The sequence below is a fragment of the Chenopodium album genome, chromosome 4 (assembly GCF_948465745.1).
Source record: "Chenopodium album chromosome 4, dcCheAlbu1.1, whole genome shotgun sequence".
Classification (NCBI taxonomy): domain Eukaryota; kingdom Viridiplantae; phylum Streptophyta; class Magnoliopsida; order Caryophyllales; family Amaranthaceae; genus Chenopodium; species Chenopodium album.
Genome location: NC_137837.1, coordinates 7,263,455 through 7,281,651, shown reverse-complemented (window position 1 = coordinate 7,281,651; position 18,197 = coordinate 7,263,455). Strand labels below are relative to the sequence as shown.

Below are 18,197 nucleotides of genomic sequence, written 5' to 3'. Positions count from 1 at the left end.
AATTAGTCAAAATAAAGTTTATGATTAATGTAAAACGTTTACTATCAATAAAAAAAGAACCGATGAAGTATTTTAGTATACATTTTTGGTTTAATGAAAACAATTAAAACTTTCAATGATATGACAAATACTCCATATTATGTCCATTAACTCAGTAAAGTTGGCAAGTTATAAAAAGTGTAATTTGGGTTAATGGCCAGGGTCACTAGAGTCGTGTTTGATCTAGTCTAAGTTTGAGTCATGCTAAAAAAAAAAAACAAAAAGTCATGCTATATTAATTATTGGGTCCATATAAGTTGAAATATGATTGAATTAATTTTGACACCTTAATATTGAATGATTTCTATGCTGAAATTTTGATATATTTCCTTTTTTGAAATTGTTTGGTTTGACACAAGGTTTTATATGTGGCTAGCCACATCGTGTAACCAACCATGCACATTTTTTTTAAAAGAATAGTCAGGGTTAATACTAGGGATGAACATGGTCTGGTTTGGTGCGGTTTGAGTCTTAACCAAACCAAACCGCAAAATACGGTTTGGTCAATTTTCCAAACCAAATCAAACCATATTAGTGTTGAAACCAAACCAAACCAAACCGTAATAATGCGGTTTGGTTTGCGGTTTATGAGGAGACGATATTTTTTCCTAAAAATTGTCAAATATTAATAAAATTATAATAAAGTTCAAATAATTAGCCCAAAGGGATTGAATTATACTACAAATTTTTAATAAAAATAACAACCAACTAATCAAGTGCTCAGTGCTAACACAATAACCCATAATAAAAATAATACATAACAAATTAACAATGGAAAAAAACATAATACATTTGTCCAAAAAAATAATTCATACTACATTATAGTTATATGACCTATTGAATTTTAAGTATTGATATTTGAGATTGAGTATAGAGTATAGTAGTATACTGACCTTATAGTCTTATAATGATTTTTTTATTTTTTTTTGTTTTTTATTTTTTCATAATATATAATAACTATTTAAATTTATTTAAAAATTATATAAATATTAAAATGCGGTTTACTGGTTTACGGTTTGGTTTGGTTTATAATTTTTGAAAAACCAAACCAAACCGCAAACCGTATTTCCCAAAAAATCGAAACCAAACCGTATTTTTCTAAACCGTAAACCAAACCAAACCGCTAAAATGCGGTTTGGTTACGGTCCAGACCAAACTGTGTAAAGCCCTAGTTAATACTAGGTCAGTCAGGGGTTACTCTCACAATCAGAGGTTACTTGGTCTAGGGTTACTTGGTCAGTCAGGGATTATTTAATCATGGGTTACTTGGTCGGTCATGAGTTACTTAGTCAGAAGTTACTTGATCAGGGGTTATTTGTGTGTTAGCTGGCTACACGGTATGGCTAGCCACACAAAATTGTTGTTTGTTTGAACATCTAAGGTAATAAATCATGATGATTTTGTTTTATTTTAAAAAAGGTAACAAATCATGATGTGTCAAAATAAAAAAAGTAATAAATCATGACAATTAAGGATAATCAAGATATGGATAGCAAAAGGCCAACTTTTCTCTTCAAGTATTTTTACATTTAGAGTACTCATTGTCCAACTTATACATTAAAATGTTACCCCATCCCATTATATACTGTCTATTTTCATCTATACAACCTTAACTCGGATATTTGACCATTAATATCTTTAATTTTGCAATAACTATAATTATAAATAGTTGTTAGAAGTTTTATAAAAACTTCTCATTGATACATCTTTCGAAAGAGGAAAAAAAAAAAATACACATTGAGACAAATTAACAACACATCATATTATTATTATTATTATTATTATTATTATTATTATTATTATTATTATTATTATTATAATATATATATATATATATATATATATATATATATAGTTCTTAATGAGAAATTTTGGTCAGTATATTATGTGATATGTTGTGACGATTATTTCAATTTTCCGCATTATTATACTTTCTTACTAATGATTTTAATGTGTTTTAGTACATAATCAAAGATATTGATGATTAAAGATGTGTTTTAAGACGTTGTAAATAGAATAGCTACTCGCCTACTCATATTATACTACTATGGGCCAAAGAGTATTACATATCTATTTATTTAATTATTTATTCATTTATTACTAAATTTATATTATATAAAAAATTATTTAGTTATTAAAATTTCTCACTTTTTTAAAAAATTAGCCTATGAAAACAATGCTTTACCCTCCATCCAACATTCCAACCTCTATATATACCCTTTACTCTCTAGGGCAAAACACACTCACAAATAAAACCTCCCTAAATTTTTAGGGCCAAAAAAAAAAAAAAAATGGCCAGGAAAAAGCTGAAGCTTGAGTATATAACCAATGACTCAGCAAGAAAGGCAACCTTCAAGAAGAGGAAGAAGGGTCTTCTAAAGAAGTTGACCGAGCTTACCACCTTATGTGCGGTGGAAGGTTGTTTACTTATTCACAGCCCTTATGCTGCACGTACCGAGGCATGGCCAAGCCGGTCTGATGCACGTCGCGTGCTTGAGAGGTTCAAGGACCTCTCCCCGGAGGATCAGGAGAAGAGGATGTTGGACCAAGAGGCGTATCTAAGGCAAAGGATCGCGAAAGCCAAGCAACTTTTGGAGAAGCTAAGAAAAGATAACAAGGAGAAGGAGATCACTCAACTCATGTATGAGTGTGTGAATGGTGTAAGAAACCTTGGAGAATTGAATTTGGAGGATAGGAAAGATGTTGTTTTGATGGCTAAGAAGATGTTAGATGAGGTTGATGAAGAAATTGAAATTAAAAGCCTTGAGGTTAATGAAGGAATTGATAATAATTGATTAGTATACATGAATGTTTAATTAATTATTTGAGGGAAAATGCTTGTAATAGGGATCCACATCTATTTTCTTTGTTATGTGATTTACTCACAACTTGTTTGTTATGTGATTATAATTTATATGCAATGTCCCTATTAATTAAATATGTAAGGATTGGAGTATGATACTTAAAAATTATGAACTATTTATAAGTTTTTATAATTTCTAATGGTTTAATTCTTTTAATAAGTGTTCATCTTGCTCTCAATTTTATTTCATGCTCAAAATTAAAGATTTTTTTTATGTCAATGTAAAATATAATCTAAAGGGCATACAAATTGGCAATATGGGTGTAGATTTTTTTTTTTGTTTTGTTTTTTTTTTTTTTTTTAAAATTCGTGGTTGTAAGATGAACTCAACATATATATATAACACTATCGTTGGTGGAAGGAAATTCGGAGCTGAATTGAACTGAACTGATTGAAGCTGAATTGAACTGAAATTAAGCTAAACTGAAAGGCCCTAAGTTGTTACTTAAGGGGATGTCCGATCCCCCCCCCCACCCCTCCCAAAAAAAAAAAAAAAAAAAAAAAAGAAGAAACCTATCATACAATATGAAAGTTAAAAATTGGTTATCAATAATTCATGGTGAAAATTCTATAGTAGAAATGTTTTCCGAACATAGATTTTATGAGTATGAAAGTGAGCTCAAACGCGAGTTACATTTGGAGATCAATTCGCTCAGCTAGGGAGTTAATTTACAAGGGAGCTGTTAATATTGTTGGGGGGAGGGGGGTTCATACTATTGACACTTTGAAGGATCATTGGGTTCTCTCTCTTTTGATTTTATTTTACCACTATTAAAAATCTAAAAAATTAAATTTCACCACCAACTAACGTATTTTATCCGTTTTCTTTTTTTTTTTCCTTAATAATTATTCTATTAAACCTAATTATCGAGTAATAAAATCTCATAATTTAGGAGAATCAAGATTAGGAAACCTAGCTAGCTAAAAGCCAGCAATTACTTTCAATAAGTATTATCTAATACAGAGAACATATATAGCTACATACACTGAATTAATACTTTCAAAGTTTCAATCTACCTCGGTCCTCACTTATCCTTAAACAAAAGACTCATTTACCTTTTGCCCAAGTTTTTAGGATAGTAAATTATAAATAATAAGACGGTACGATTTGGTTGATTAAAGATGCATATATTGATTAAGAGTGAATTTAAAAGAAAGCAGATTGTAGAGTTTGATTGATTTAAAGTGAATAATTAAGGCTTGTTTGGCATCGTATTTTGTTTTTAGTTTTCTGTTTTTTTGAAAACAAAAAACAAAAAACAGGAAACAAGAAAAAGGTGTTTCCACTTTTCTGTTGTCAGTTTTCAAAATTATCATGATTTTAATAAGTTTGACTAAATTTTAATTCATTGTATTATTATATGATTTTAAAAAACAAAAAACCAAAAAATAGAAAACCACAGTAATGCCAAACGGACCCTAAGTTAATATAGGTGATGCAAGATTTTTAATAATAGGGATAAAACCTTTTTGATGAAACGAGCCTTCTAATTATTTGAGGTATTAAAGATCCAATATACGCCATTTAAAGCTTCAATCATTTTCCTTATATAAGAGATTACCGAATATCACTCAAACGGTATAAAAAATAATTCATCTCTCAATTATTAACATTACTATTATTGTTAATATTCATATTATTCATATTTACTTAATTAGACTATAAAAGTTGGCCAATGAATATAACCCTAATCCCTCCAAACCTCTATATATAAAGTCCTAGAGCAACACACTCATAAGTCACAAATACTCCTCTTACTTTGGTTAACACCCAAAACCTTCCTAGAGTTCTAGAGAAGAAAGATGCTTGATCAGGAGAAATACCTGAGGCAAAGGATCGCGAAAGCAGAACAAGTGTTGGAGAAGATGAAGAAAATTAACAGGGAGAAGGAGATTACCAACATCATGTATGAGTGTCTAAATGGGACAAGGACCCTTGAAGGGCTGAATTTGGAGGATTCCATGGATCTTTGTATGCTGGCTCGTAAGTTTACAAAGGAGATTAATGAGAGGATTGCTAGCCTTAAGAAGAATGCAGGAGATAATTGATTTGTATTCTTGCTTATCATATTAATCACTTTTATGAATAAATATGCTCCTATTATTGTTGCTTCTAATGTAAGATCAACATTAATCAATCAGTCACAACTTGTTTGTGATGTGATTTTTATATAGTTGTTCACATTAAGCATCTATTCAACCAGAAACTATGATGAATTTCAGTTGATTGATCTATTTTGTTTCTGCTGTTATATTTTAGATATTGTCAATGTAATCTCAATTGTAAACTAGCTCCCCCTAAAATTCCAGTCCCTGTGTCCCTAATAGTTTGTTTCATTTGACTTTTTATGGTTTTGGACACAAGTATAAAAATGCACCTATCTCTATTTTCATAAGCGAAGAAATTACTTTATGAAACTTGATACTTTCTACGTTTTTTTTAAGTTGATATGTTTTGACTTTGACACTATTCACAAATCCTATTTTGACTACCTTTGTGACTAAAAAAACAAATGAAATATAGATTCAATATACAATTAGACGAATCCAACAATTAACGAATATAAAATTGAAGTTATTAATCTATACTTACATGAAGCCAACAAATAGGGACAAAGGGAGCAATAAGCTCGTATTATGTCACAAAAAATAACTAACATAGACAAAAATCATAAACTTAAAAAGATATTGTAACATCAATCAAGAAATAAAGCATACAATTACAAATTAGAACTATATACACTAAAACATTAATTAAGTACGGAGTAATTGTAATTATTGACCAACTAAATCACATGCTGGGTAAGAGAAATTACACATAAATAACCAATCAATCAAATCTCACTTCTATGTATATTTTCATTGTTCTAAAAAACTACTGCAAAAGAAAAATCATACCGAAAGGATGGATCACAAGTCTATCTGACTGATAACAGGATTAACAGGTTGTTAAAACAGCAAGAGGGACAACAATACTATGATGAGCATTGAGCAATGAACGCATATGTAGGCTCAAAGTTCAGTCAGCAAAAACCTCAATAAGAAACAGAGCACAGCAGAGAAAAATATTACTCAAACGACAAAGAAAGATCAGACACCTCAATTACTGGACTGGTAAAGCCGAATATTATAAGAGTCAGGCCTTAGGAGGCTACAAGCTTTAATTCCAAAGCAGGAAATTTACAAGCCTCAAACTGCAATACTCTTTACTTGATAAAGACAGAGAGCAAATAATAAGCATTAATAATATCTGCAAAGCTTTCGTCTTTGAACCTAGCTAAGCACTAGAGAATGTAGGTTATATTATTTAAATATCATTATAAATTCCATAACCAGTAAATCAGACCTTAACCATACAATCATACATCACAGTTTTCATGTCTTAAAAAAATTTCGAAGTAAAGCCTTATCAGAATCACAGAGAGCATGATTTGAGAGTAAGTTGACAAATAAAGAAGAAGTATGAGCATCGGCTGCAAAGTTCTTGCTTCTCATGGTGGAGACTAGTTCCAAAGCCTTGCTTATATTCTTGCCATAAATAGATCCCTTAATAATTGTGTTGTAGGTACACTCATCAGGTGAGCATCCATTGTCCTCCATTTCCTCTACAACTTTAGTAGCTTTATCCAGCAAACCCTCTTTGCAATATCCTTTTATAATTATATTGTAACTGAACACATCGGGATGTAAGCACTTTGTTCGCAGAGAAGTGAAAATATCCACCGCTTCACTAAGGCGATTAGCTTCACACAGACCATCCATTAGGATACTGTATGTAATAATATCAGAGACCACTCCAGTATTCTCCATTTTCTTCATTGTTGCAATTGCTTCATCTATTTGTCCATTCTTACACATGCCGTCAAGCAATGAGTTCCAAGTGATTATATTTGGCTTTAATCCATGAGCTTCCATTTCCTTGAAAAACTGATGTGCAAGCTTGAGCTGATTGTCTTTGCACAAGGCATCTATAAGAGTGTTGTATGTGGTAACATCAGAGGATAATCTGTTAGAATGCATCTCTTGTAGCAGACCAAGAGCTTTGTCTATCTTTTTAGACTTGCAATAGCCATTGATTAAGCTGCTGTAAGTAACAATATCAGGTTTACAACCATTTTCAACCATCAAATCCATGAGCTTTTCTGCCGCATCCATCTCACCCCGTAAACAATATCCGTCTAACAGAGCGCTGTAAGTGATGATATCAGGAACCAATCCTCTCTTAGTCATGTATTCAAAAATGTCTTTTGCTTGACCAACCTTGCCATCTTTACAATACATATCAATAAATATGTTGTAGGTCTCAGTGGTAGGAGTTATGTTGTTCCCCAACATCTCAGTCAGCATTTGTTGAGCCTCTTTCTGTTGTCCCAAAGTGCACATACCTCGAATTAAGGTATTAAAGGTGACAACATCAGGGGAAATTCTCTTGACTTTCATCTCCTTGAAAAGGCGGAGAGCCTGAGGTAATAACTGGTCTTTACAGAGACTATCAATGATGGTGTTATAAATGACAACATCAGGCATAAAATGGCCATAAGACTCCATATTTCTGAGGAGTTTGAGAGCACCGGCATTATCACCGGACATACAGAGACCTTTGAACATAGAACCGTAGGTGACTAATGTGGGTTGGTAGCCAAGCTTGACAACTTTATCCAAGAAATGAACAGCTTTGTCCAACTGATGAATATGAACGAAGCCGTTAATGAGGGTATTAAAGGTGACAATGTGAGGTTGAAAACCAAGTTTAATAATGTTGGCGAGAACAGAAAGCCCGAAATTAACAAAGTCCAAGCGACAGTAGTGTTTCTGCAGAAATCCGATAACCCGAATTCAGGATCCGAAGCTCGAGTGTATAACCCGTTCTGCTCCTATCGGCCAAATAAGAACCTACACAAAGAGGTAGAAGAGATGAGCTAGCCCCGGGGTGAATCCGGGGATAACCACTCCAAAGATTAAGTCAGTAAGTGTTTATAGAAGAGAAGTGATTTAGAGAGAGAAAGTAGTGAAAGAGAGAGATAGAAAAAGTGTAATCAATGCTACCTTGTTTATGAAGTAAAATCGGATTATTTATATGTTTACTAGGTGACAGATGGCAGTCTAATAAGTAATGTAATTTCTGCCACGTGTCAATTGTGAGCGCGACACGTGGCAGCTACCTATATAATGCTGATATGTCTACTTTATAGGAACGCCGATATTAACAAAGGCCATTTATGGATCGAATTCAAACAGTATGTCGGTATGTCCAACCATATCGACCCATTATGATTTCCGTTATGTAGACATTTCCCCATACAACTAATATCGACCCATTGTGATTTCCGTTATGTAGATATTTCCCCATACAACTAGCCCCCCAAGTGAGGACGTTCGATCAGATGATCTAACGTGGTCACTTATTATTATATTTAGGCTGGGAGCGAAAAAACTTCGTTTGTCCCCCCAAGTAACCTTGTTTGCCGTTAGCAAACAAGGTTTACTTTAACTATATTTAAGCTGGGAGCGAAAAAACTTCGTTTTCCCCCCCAAGTAACCTTGTTTGCCGTTAGCAAACAAGGTTTACTTTAACTATATTTAGGCTGAGAGCGGAAAAAACTTCGTTTTTCCCCCCAAGTAACCTTGTTTGCCGTTAGCAAACAAGGTTTACTTTAACTATATTTAGGCTGGGAGCGGAAAAAACTTCGTTTTTCCCCCCAAGTAACCTTGTTTGCCGTTAGCAAACAAGGTTTACTTTAACTATATTTAGGTTGGGAGCGAAAAAACTTCGTTTTTTCCCCCCAAGTAACCTTGTTTGCCGTTAGCAAACAAGGTTTACTTTAATTAAAATGGTTTTAAATTTTAAGCGGGAAAATTATATAAAGTAGAGGACACGTGTTGATGATCTAACGATTTATTTTTTAAATTAACAATTTATGCTAACCGTTAGATTTCTGACTAGGTGTCATATCAAACGTCACCTTTTCAACTTCCTTTTTAACTTCTCTCTTCTTTTTTTTTTTTTTTACTTTTCACATTTTCACACTTCATTCACTAAAAGTTGCGAATTTTAGCGGAGAAGGCTTTGGGATAACCGCAATTGGGTCTTGCTGGATTTTTCGCATTACTGAAGCGTCTGATATTCTTCTTTGCGTCGTCGTTGCCATCAAGTAGCTGAAGGTATTTTAAAGATTTCAATTTCAATTTGCATGCGTTGGAATACATTCGCTGTTTACCCATTTTTTAATTTTTAGTTGGTTTATTAAATGTCCAATAATAATTCTGAAGAACAAACCCCCCTTAGTACTGTTAGGCGGCGTCTTATTAGGCAGTCTTTGGGAAAAGATCTCGGCCATAAGCAAAGTGGAGTTTCGTCTTTGTTTGATAATATTGACGATCCTTTTCAGCCGTTATCAGAGATAGAGCAAAAGGAGGCTTTTTATCGCCATAAAATACTAGCGGATTGTGAAAAGACACGACGCCCTACAAACCCTAACATTCCCGAGGACGTTGAGGTTCTTGAAATTGAACCTGTTAGCATCCGGTATCATTTGCGGAGTTTTGCCGATAAACTTGATTTTAATCAATACGGAAGTAACGTCGGAAATATTAACATCAGAATCTCTGATATGCCGAGATCTAGGCCGACTGATAACCCATCTCAGACCGCTGAGGCTGAACCAAGCTCTAGGCCTGAGACAAGTAAAAGGCCTGGCCAAGCACAAGTTATAAGCTCCTCTAGCTCCGAGTCTGAAAGAGATTCGAAATCTCCTGTTCATGATTCCGCTATCAAATCTGTGTTAAATGATGATGATGATAGCGATGAAGAAGTAAATCAAGGTGGCAACGCTGAAAGCCCTGAGAGAGCCGAAATGATTGATATAATGGCTCAAGTTACTCATGAAGAAAGTTTAGATGAGGAGTATAAGTCTGAAACTGATGAGGCTGATTTCCGACAACCTCTTATCTTACCTTCTAACAGTAAGGTCGCTGAAGCTAGTGTTAGCAAGGTTTGGTTGAAATTAGCCGAAGAAAAGGAGTATTGCCGTAAGGCAAAAAGATTTTACGGTTTGCTGGATGGGTATGAGTTAATACTCCCACCACCTTCTGCCACTGTTCTTGATTGTCCTGATGGTCATATCGCCGTTTATGCCAAACACTTTGAATTCGGCCTCCGATTTCCTCTCCATCCTTTTATTGCTAAAATTTTTAAGGCATGGAATGTATGCCTGGTACAAGTTACTCCTCCTACTATTCGCGTTGTCATTTCCCTGGTTTGGGTGTTGATATATAAAAATTTTCCGTTAACCTTGAATTTGTTTAGGAGGTTAATAACTTTGAAACGTGACGGACAATCTGAGGGTTGGTGGTCGTTGTATACGGCCTCTCACAAGTTTACCGTAAACCCTAAGCTGTCAAGCTGTAAAGGTTGGCAGGATAAGTTCTTTTTCATGAGTGTCCCGGAAGATTTTCCTATCAGGAGAACTTTCTTTCGGCCTCATCCTCGTTTCGGCCATATTGCTGAAAGAGATCTTGACCCTCAAGAACAGAAGGCCTGTGATTACTTTGATGCCGTTAGGGTCAATATTGATGGAAAAACTCGTGTTGTTCCGAAAGTGTGGCTGCCAAATGTAAAGTACATTTTGAACAACGCACCACTATCTTATATCGGTTTATGTCGGACTAACAATTATGGTACTAACCTTATAAATTATTGTTATCCTTTACATTGTCAGTATTTATGCATTAATATAGTACTTTTGTTTGTATTACTTATGTAGGTATGGTTTTTAATGGTTTATACTTATTGATAATCTTTGATATGTAGGCCCGCACAAGTTAGACAAGGCAGCCCTCGGCTTATCATCTGACGGCAGAAGAGTGTTGTTCCGTTGTCCTCCATCTCCGAGACCGGCATTAGAAACCTTCACTTCCTTCTGCTCGCGTGCCCCTGCACGTAATCCTAAAAGAAGAGCAGAAGAGATGGCTGACGAGAACGTGAGGAGAAATCGGCGTCTGACCTCGCTGGCTAACAGACGCGGTGGTAGCGTTCCTTCCATTTCTACAAGGAAGGAAGATGAGCCGGAATCAAAGCGGTCAAGGACCGACACTGAACAGCCAAAGGCTCCATCGCCACCTAAAACTTCTGCTCCCGAAAACGCCGATAAGGTGTTTGAAGACTTGACTGTGTCTCCTATTCCTCAACAGGTAATGGATTTGGTATATAAAAATTTACTTGTTATAACGACCGAAAATAAAATTATTATTATATTGCTATCATTATTTTTATTATTTTTTACTAACTCATTGTATATTAGGAAACTGTTCCCATTTCTGCTGAACCTCAACAAGTTGGTCCTGTTATTTCTGACGTAAGTGCTCCCGGTATCACTTATCGGGGCGAACAGTGGATCGAACATGTTGAAGGAAAGATTCCTGATGAGGTTCTAAATAGAGTAAGGGCTCCTAAGGGCCGTTCTCGTGATCAATGGAGGCCTGAAATGGACGTCTTCCGCAATGAGTCCATTTTCACTGATGATCCACTTCGAGGTGGAAATCTGGGATATCGGCTGTTACAAAATGTTTCAACTCCTGTTGATAGGCCGTCTGGACAGATCGGCCCAGTTGCAGCTCAACACATGCATGATCTAATGAGGGTATGCTGTTATAATCCTTTTTTTTTAAACACCTGGCTTATTTCTTCTATATTGTACTTGTTTATAGGCAGTTGCTTCTGGAATAGAGTTGGTTGAGATGTATAGGTTTTATCAAGATAAGTATCATCAGAACACGTCTAACCAACAATCTCTGGAGACAGCTTTGAAGAATGCCAAAAAGGCTCTTGATGGAATTAAGGTGATAAAGGCAAAAGATGATGTCGAATTGGCTACTCTGCGCAAGAAGGTTGAAAACATGAAAAATCTTGAAGAGGAGATAAAAGATCTTAAATCTCAGCTTGAAGATAAGAACGCTGTAAAGGATCAACTTTCCATTGCACAGAGTGATCTTTCTAAGGCTAAAACAACAATCAACAGCTTAGAAGGTCAGCTGCAAAAAATAGAGGCCGATAAACCTGGTATACGGCAAAGAGCGGTTAGCCGTTATTTGTCATCGGCTGAGTTTTGTAGTAAATTACAAGATCGTTTTGATGGTGATTGGACTGCTGCTCAGAGGTGTGCTGCTCATGCTATCGGCCTAAAACAAGAAGACTGGGCTAAGATTGAAGCAGCATTTAATAATGATGCTCACAAGACACCTTCTGGTTTTGAGCAACAAGAGTTCTCAGACGCAGATATCTTTAACCTTGCTCCTTCTGATGATATCAGTGTTTCTGATCCTAAGATTTTGGATTCTCCGGAACCCGAAAACAAAACAGCTTAAAGGGGCGGGCAGCCATCACCATCATCATCTTGTGGCTCTTGTATTATCGGGCCTTACTCATTGTAATTTCTTTTTTGATTATGTACTTTTTAGAAAACTTTCTTTTGACAATGCTGTTTTATCGGCATATACCCTTTTGCGGTGATGTCTGTCGATCTCTATTTTAGCTTTGCCAAAGAATTGCTTCCTTCACGATGTTATGTTTGTATACCTGTTATGTGATTCTCGTAAACACTATAACTGTGTTAGTTTTAACTTCTATTTAATTTCTATTGCTTTTAATCACTCATTTCGGAATCAATTTACTTTAAATAATTCGTCCATTATACTTATAAGTATAATGATATCGACATAGCCCCCCATTAAAGCTGTAATATCAGGTTTATATCGGGCATAGTATAGCCCCTCATTCTTCCCCGCATAGTGCAGACATCATTTTCATGATGTATGTACTTTCACAATTTTTTTTTTATACATACGGCGGTAGTTTGTTTTATAACTCATTGGTCACTTGTGCAACTATATAATAGTTTCGCAAGTACCCTTATCGGCTATCATGTTCTAGCTGCGCCTCATATCGACGCATACTATATAATGATTTGGCCGGGATATTATATTGAACCAACAACCTCGTGATTTAACGAACAAAACTGATCAGGTTGTGAGAGCGTTATCATCACGGAAGTGGTTTTTAGCTGTCCATCCCAATTAACGGTGATCTGTTAATTGGAGGATGCCTTTAAACTCAAATTGTAGAGTAGATCATTGCATCTGATTTTATTTATCATTATTATCATACAAAATACTTCGATTGTACTTTTATATTATACATAATATTTCTTAAGAACTGCAGTATTCCAGACATTCTTCAGCGGCTTTCCGTCTTCAGTTTCCAGATAAAATGATCCTTGCATAACCATGTCTCTTATTCGATATGGACCTTCCTAGGTAGCCGTTAACTTTCCATCTTCATTACCCTTTCCTGTTGCTGATGTTCGTCTCAATACTAAATCTCCGACCTCTAATGGCCGGTGATTAACCTTCTTATTATAAGCTCTTGACATTCTGTTTTTGTATGCGGCCGATTTAACTGCCGCTTTTTCCCTTACTTATGGCAAAAAGTCTAACTGTTGCCGCAATAGTAGATCATTTTGCTCTTCACAGTAATGCTGTATTCTGAATGTCGGCAGACCGACCTCGGCTGGTATAACGACTTCTGTTCCGAAAACTAAGTGGAAAGGGGATTCTGCTGTTGCTTCTTTAACTGTTGTTCTATTTGCCCATAAGATCTCTGGAATCAAATCTGCCCATAACCCTTTGGCATCTTCGATCTTTTTCTTTATTGCCATTACTATCTGCTTATTAGCTGCTTCTACCTGGCCGTTCGATTGCGGATGACAAACTGCCGCATATGCAAATTTGACTTTGTAAATTGTTAACAAAGTTTTTACGGGCTTGCAGTCAAACTGTGATCCGTGATCAAAAACCATTGCTCTCGGAAGGCCAAATCTTGTAAAGATATTTTTCCAAATGAACTTTCTAACTTCTGCTGCCGATATTGTTGTTACTGTTTCTGCTTCGATCCATTTGGTGAAGTAATCTACACCCACCAGTAGGAACTTTCGATTTTCAGTTGCTGACGGAAAGGGACCAACTATATCCATCCCCCACTGCGCAAACGACACTGGATTTAATATCGGCGTCAAATCATTTGGTGGCCGGTTCAGAATAGGTGCAAACTTTTGACATTTTTCACACTTTTTAACATAATCGGAAGCATCTTCATTCATTGCTGGCCAATAATATCCTCGTCTCATTATTTCTCTTGAAAGAGCTCGTCCTCCTAGGTGATTTCCGCAAGTTCCTTCATGAATCTCCTCTATTAGATTTGTAGATTCCTCTGCTGTTATACACCTTTGTAATGGGAACGAGATCCCTCTTTTATAAAGTTGGCCCTGGTACAGTATGAACCATACGCTATTTTTTTTTATTTTCCGAGCTTCTTCTTTCTCTATCGGCAAAGCCCCTGTCAGTAAGTATGTTAGAATTTTGTCATACCATTGCTCCCCCAGTTGAATACATTGAACTTCCTTTGCCGATTCGTCTATACTTCTCTGTTTCAGAACCTCTACCATAACAGTTCTTTCCAAGTCATTAAAACTTGAACTGGCTAGCCTTGCTAGAGCATCAGCCTGGGAATTTTGTGCTCTCGGTACCAATTGAACTTCAAAATGTTGCAGCTGAGCTGTAAGCTCATTTATTTTTTCCAGATACTTTATCATTGCCAATTCTCTTGCTTCATACTCCCCACGAAACTGACTAGAAACCAATTGTGAGTCGGTTTTGAGGACTAACCTCTTTGCTTCTGCCGCTATAGAGAGCTGAATACCCGCAATTGCTGCCTCGTATTCAGCTTCATTATTTGTAGCTTTGAATTTAAACTTTAAAGCATACTAAAAAACCTCTCCATTCGGGGCTGTTATCACAATACCGGCTCCAGATCCCATTGAGGTTGCTGAGCCATCTACTGATACCTGCCATGTCCCCAATTCTTCCTCTTCATCATTATAAGAGGTTTCTACAACAAAATCTGATAGGGCTTGTGCTTTTATTGACACCCTGGGTTTGTAATACAGCTCGTATTCCAATAATTCTACAGCCCACTTCAATAACCTTCCCGATGTATCCATTTTCTGCAATGATTTTTCCAATGGATGATTTGTAAGAATTTCTATTGGATGTGCATCAAAATAAGGTCGTAATTTTCTAGCAGCAATTACGACAGCAAAGGCCATTTTTTCAATCACTGGATATCGTCGCTCAGCAGCATTAAGGACATGACTGACAAAGTATATCGGCATTTGCTGTTTGGTCCTCTCAACTATCAGGACTGAGGCCACTGTTTTTGGCGATGCCGATATATATAACTGTAAGTATTCTCCCGGCTCTGGTCGTGCAACTGTTGGGAGAGACTTCAAATGGTTTCTTACCACCTCTAGAGCATCAGCTTGATCTTTCCCCCATTCAAATGTCTTGTTTTGCCGTAAAACTACAAAAAACGGAAGTGCTTTATCTGCCGATTTGCTGATGAAGCGCGTCAAGGCTGCCATTCTTCCTGTCAATCTTTGAATTTCTCGAATTGATTTAGGTTGTTTCATTTCGAGAAGAGCATTAATCTTATCTGGATTTGCATCAATGCCTCGCTCGCTAACCATAAATCCTAAGAACTTTCCAGACCGGACTCCGAAAACACATTTTTCTGGATTGAGCTTCATCTGATATTGCCGCAAAGTTGCAAAGGTCTCCTTTAAATCCTCTATGTGATCTTTTTTCAGCTTGCTTTTTACTATTGTATCATCTACATATACTTCAACATTTTGGCCCTTCTGATTTGCAAAAATTTTATCAACCAACTTTTGATATGTCGCACCAGCATTCTTCAGCCCAAACGGCATTGCCTTGTAGCAGTATACCCCGACATCTGTTATAAAAGCCATTTTAGGCCTATCAGCTTCATTAAGACTAACCTGATGATATCCAGAAAATGCATCTAAGAAGCTTAGCATTTCATGGCCAGAAGTCGAATCTACCAACCTGTCTATCCGAGGTAACGGATAACAGTCCTTAGGGCAAGCTTTATTCAGATCCGTAAAATCCACGCACATCCTCCATTTTCCGGTTGGCTTTCTAACCATTACAATATTTGCCAACCATTCTGGATAAGTACACGGTTCTATAAATCCTGCCGTTAACAGCTTGTTGACTTCAGCTTGAATGGCTTCAATTTTTTCTGTGGAGAAGTTGCACTTCTTCTGCCTTACCGGTCTGAACCTTCGGTCCACATTGAGCTTATGCTCCATCACTTCTGGGTGTATGCCCGGCATATCACTTGCCGAGAAGGCGAATACATCCGCATTTTCTCTCAACAAGCTGATCAGATTGCACCTCATTTCAACGTCCATATCAGCCCCCACCTTAACTGTCTGACTTGAATTTCCTGGTCGGAGCTCTACTTGCACTGTTTCACCTCCTGGCGATGGTCTCGGCATAGTTTCCGGCCTAGAATCAAAATTTTCCATCGACAAATCTCGCACTGTTGGTTCTCTTGCCCGCTTAGGGTTGTTTGGTACTTCTCCTTTCTGCCCCGGATTTTTTAACGCCGTGACATAGCATGACTTTGCCATCACCTGTCCCCCATGTACCTTTTCCACAACCCCTCTATTTGACACATAAGCAATAGTTAAATGATAAGTTGATACTACTGCCTGTATGTCATGAATTATCGGCCTTCCCACAATTGCATTATACGCCGACGGTACATCCACTACTAAAAATTCAGCCATCGCATCTCTTGTTGTTGTACCGTCTCCGAGCCTAATAGGGAGAACTATACTTCCTTCTGGCCTCACTGTTGAACCGTTAAACCCAATCACCGGATATGATACCGGTGTTAAATATTGTCGGCCTATCATCAACTCATTGAAGGCTTGCATAAACAGAACATTTGCTGAGCTTCCTCCATCAACTAGAACCCTTTTCACATCGGCCCCATTAATCTTTGCTATTAATACAAGGGGATCATCATGAGGAAACACTATTCCTTTTGCATCTTCTTTGGTGAAGGTTACATTCGGAATTTCAGACGGCTGTGGGCGATCAGCAACATCTAATGCATTAACAATGTGCCGATACTCCGACAGGTGCTTCCGTGCTCCACTTATGGTTCCTCCGTGAACTTGTCCACTAGTTATTACATCAACTCTTTTTCCAGTAGATGACGGTGGTTGTCCGCCTTCCCCCTGTCGGTTCACTTGACCTTGTCTTTCTGGCCGGTATTCTATCTGTTGGCGTTCTGGTTGCCTATATTGTTGTTGATGACTTTCCCCAGATTGCAACCGGTATTGCGTAAGGTGCCCCCTTCTTATTAATTCTTCAATATTATCCTTCAACTGCACACAGTCCTCAGTGTAATGCCCTACATCTCGGTGGAACATGCAATACTTCTTGGTATCCCTTCCTTTCGCTTTCATCGGCACAGGTCTCACCCATCCTTCTCGGTTCTGATTTATAGAATATATTGCAGCCCTTGGTGCATTTAGAGGTGTATACGAATTATATCGCATTGGTGCTTTGGTTCCTCTGACCTCTTGGCGGCTTCCTCCTCTTGCTGCCGTTGGGTTCCTTGACCTTACAACCCCTGAAGATCCCCCTTCCGACATAGGGTGAATTCTATCAGTAGAACTTATTCGGCTGCTTGTCTTCATTAATTCTTCACTCTTAATATAATTATGAGCTTTATTAAAAGCTGCGGCTAATGTTGGCTGATTTTTTCGAGTTAGGTATCTCTTGAATTCCGAATCATTCAGACCGTTCATTAGTGCCATGACTGCTATCTCCTGCTGCAATCTTGGAATTGTATTGGCTTCATTATTAAACCTCCTTATGTAATCCCTTAAAGATTCATCTGCTTTTTGATTAACAGCCATTAACTCTCCAGAAGTTCTCTGCCGAACACTATTACTGACATACTGCCCTACGAACATTTCGGCTAACTGCTGGAAACTGTGAACTGCTCCATTTTCAAGATTATTAAACCAATCGGCTGCTGCTCCAACCAAAGTAGTGGGAAACACCTTACACCAAACAGCATCAGAGTTGGTGTATAAAATCATGTGACCCTCATACGAGGTTATGTATCTTCTTGGATCTCCCCTACCATCATACCGACATGTCGGCATTTTGATTTTCTCCATTGGCTGATCAAGGATGCTTTGTGCAAATGGTGATGCCCTCAACTGAACTACTCTTCGCCCCGCTCCTTGCTAGTAAGTTCCCGTACTCTCGTCCTGAGCTGAGGATCGAACCTCTGATTCCCTAGGGGTTTGCTGGGATCTTGTCGGCGACCCATCATTCCGGCGTCTTTGCGAACTTC

At 37.0% G+C, this 18,197-nt stretch overlaps 1 protein-coding gene and 1 pseudogene across 1 annotated transcript; one reads left to right on the top strand and one right to left on the bottom strand.

The window, feature by feature from the left end:
- The first annotated feature begins 2,330 nt into the window (after positions 1–2,330).
- LOC145627558 (agamous-like MADS-box protein AGL80 pseudogene) lies at positions 2,331–2,834 on the top strand (annotated as a pseudogene).
- A 3,260-nt stretch (positions 2,835–6,094) lies between these two features.
- LOC145627557 (uncharacterized) lies at positions 6,095–9,051 on the bottom strand. Its single transcript, XM_081679930.1, has 2 exons — positions 8,980–9,051; positions 6,095–7,714 (listed from the first exon to the last, which is right to left on the bottom strand). The coding sequence occupies exons 1-2, from the start codon at positions 9,049–9,051 to the stop codon at positions 6,278–6,280; spliced, it is 1,509 nt and encodes a 502-aa protein (XP_081536056.1). The 3' UTR covers positions 6,095–6,277.
- Between the last annotated feature and the right edge of the window lie 9,146 nt (positions 9,052–18,197).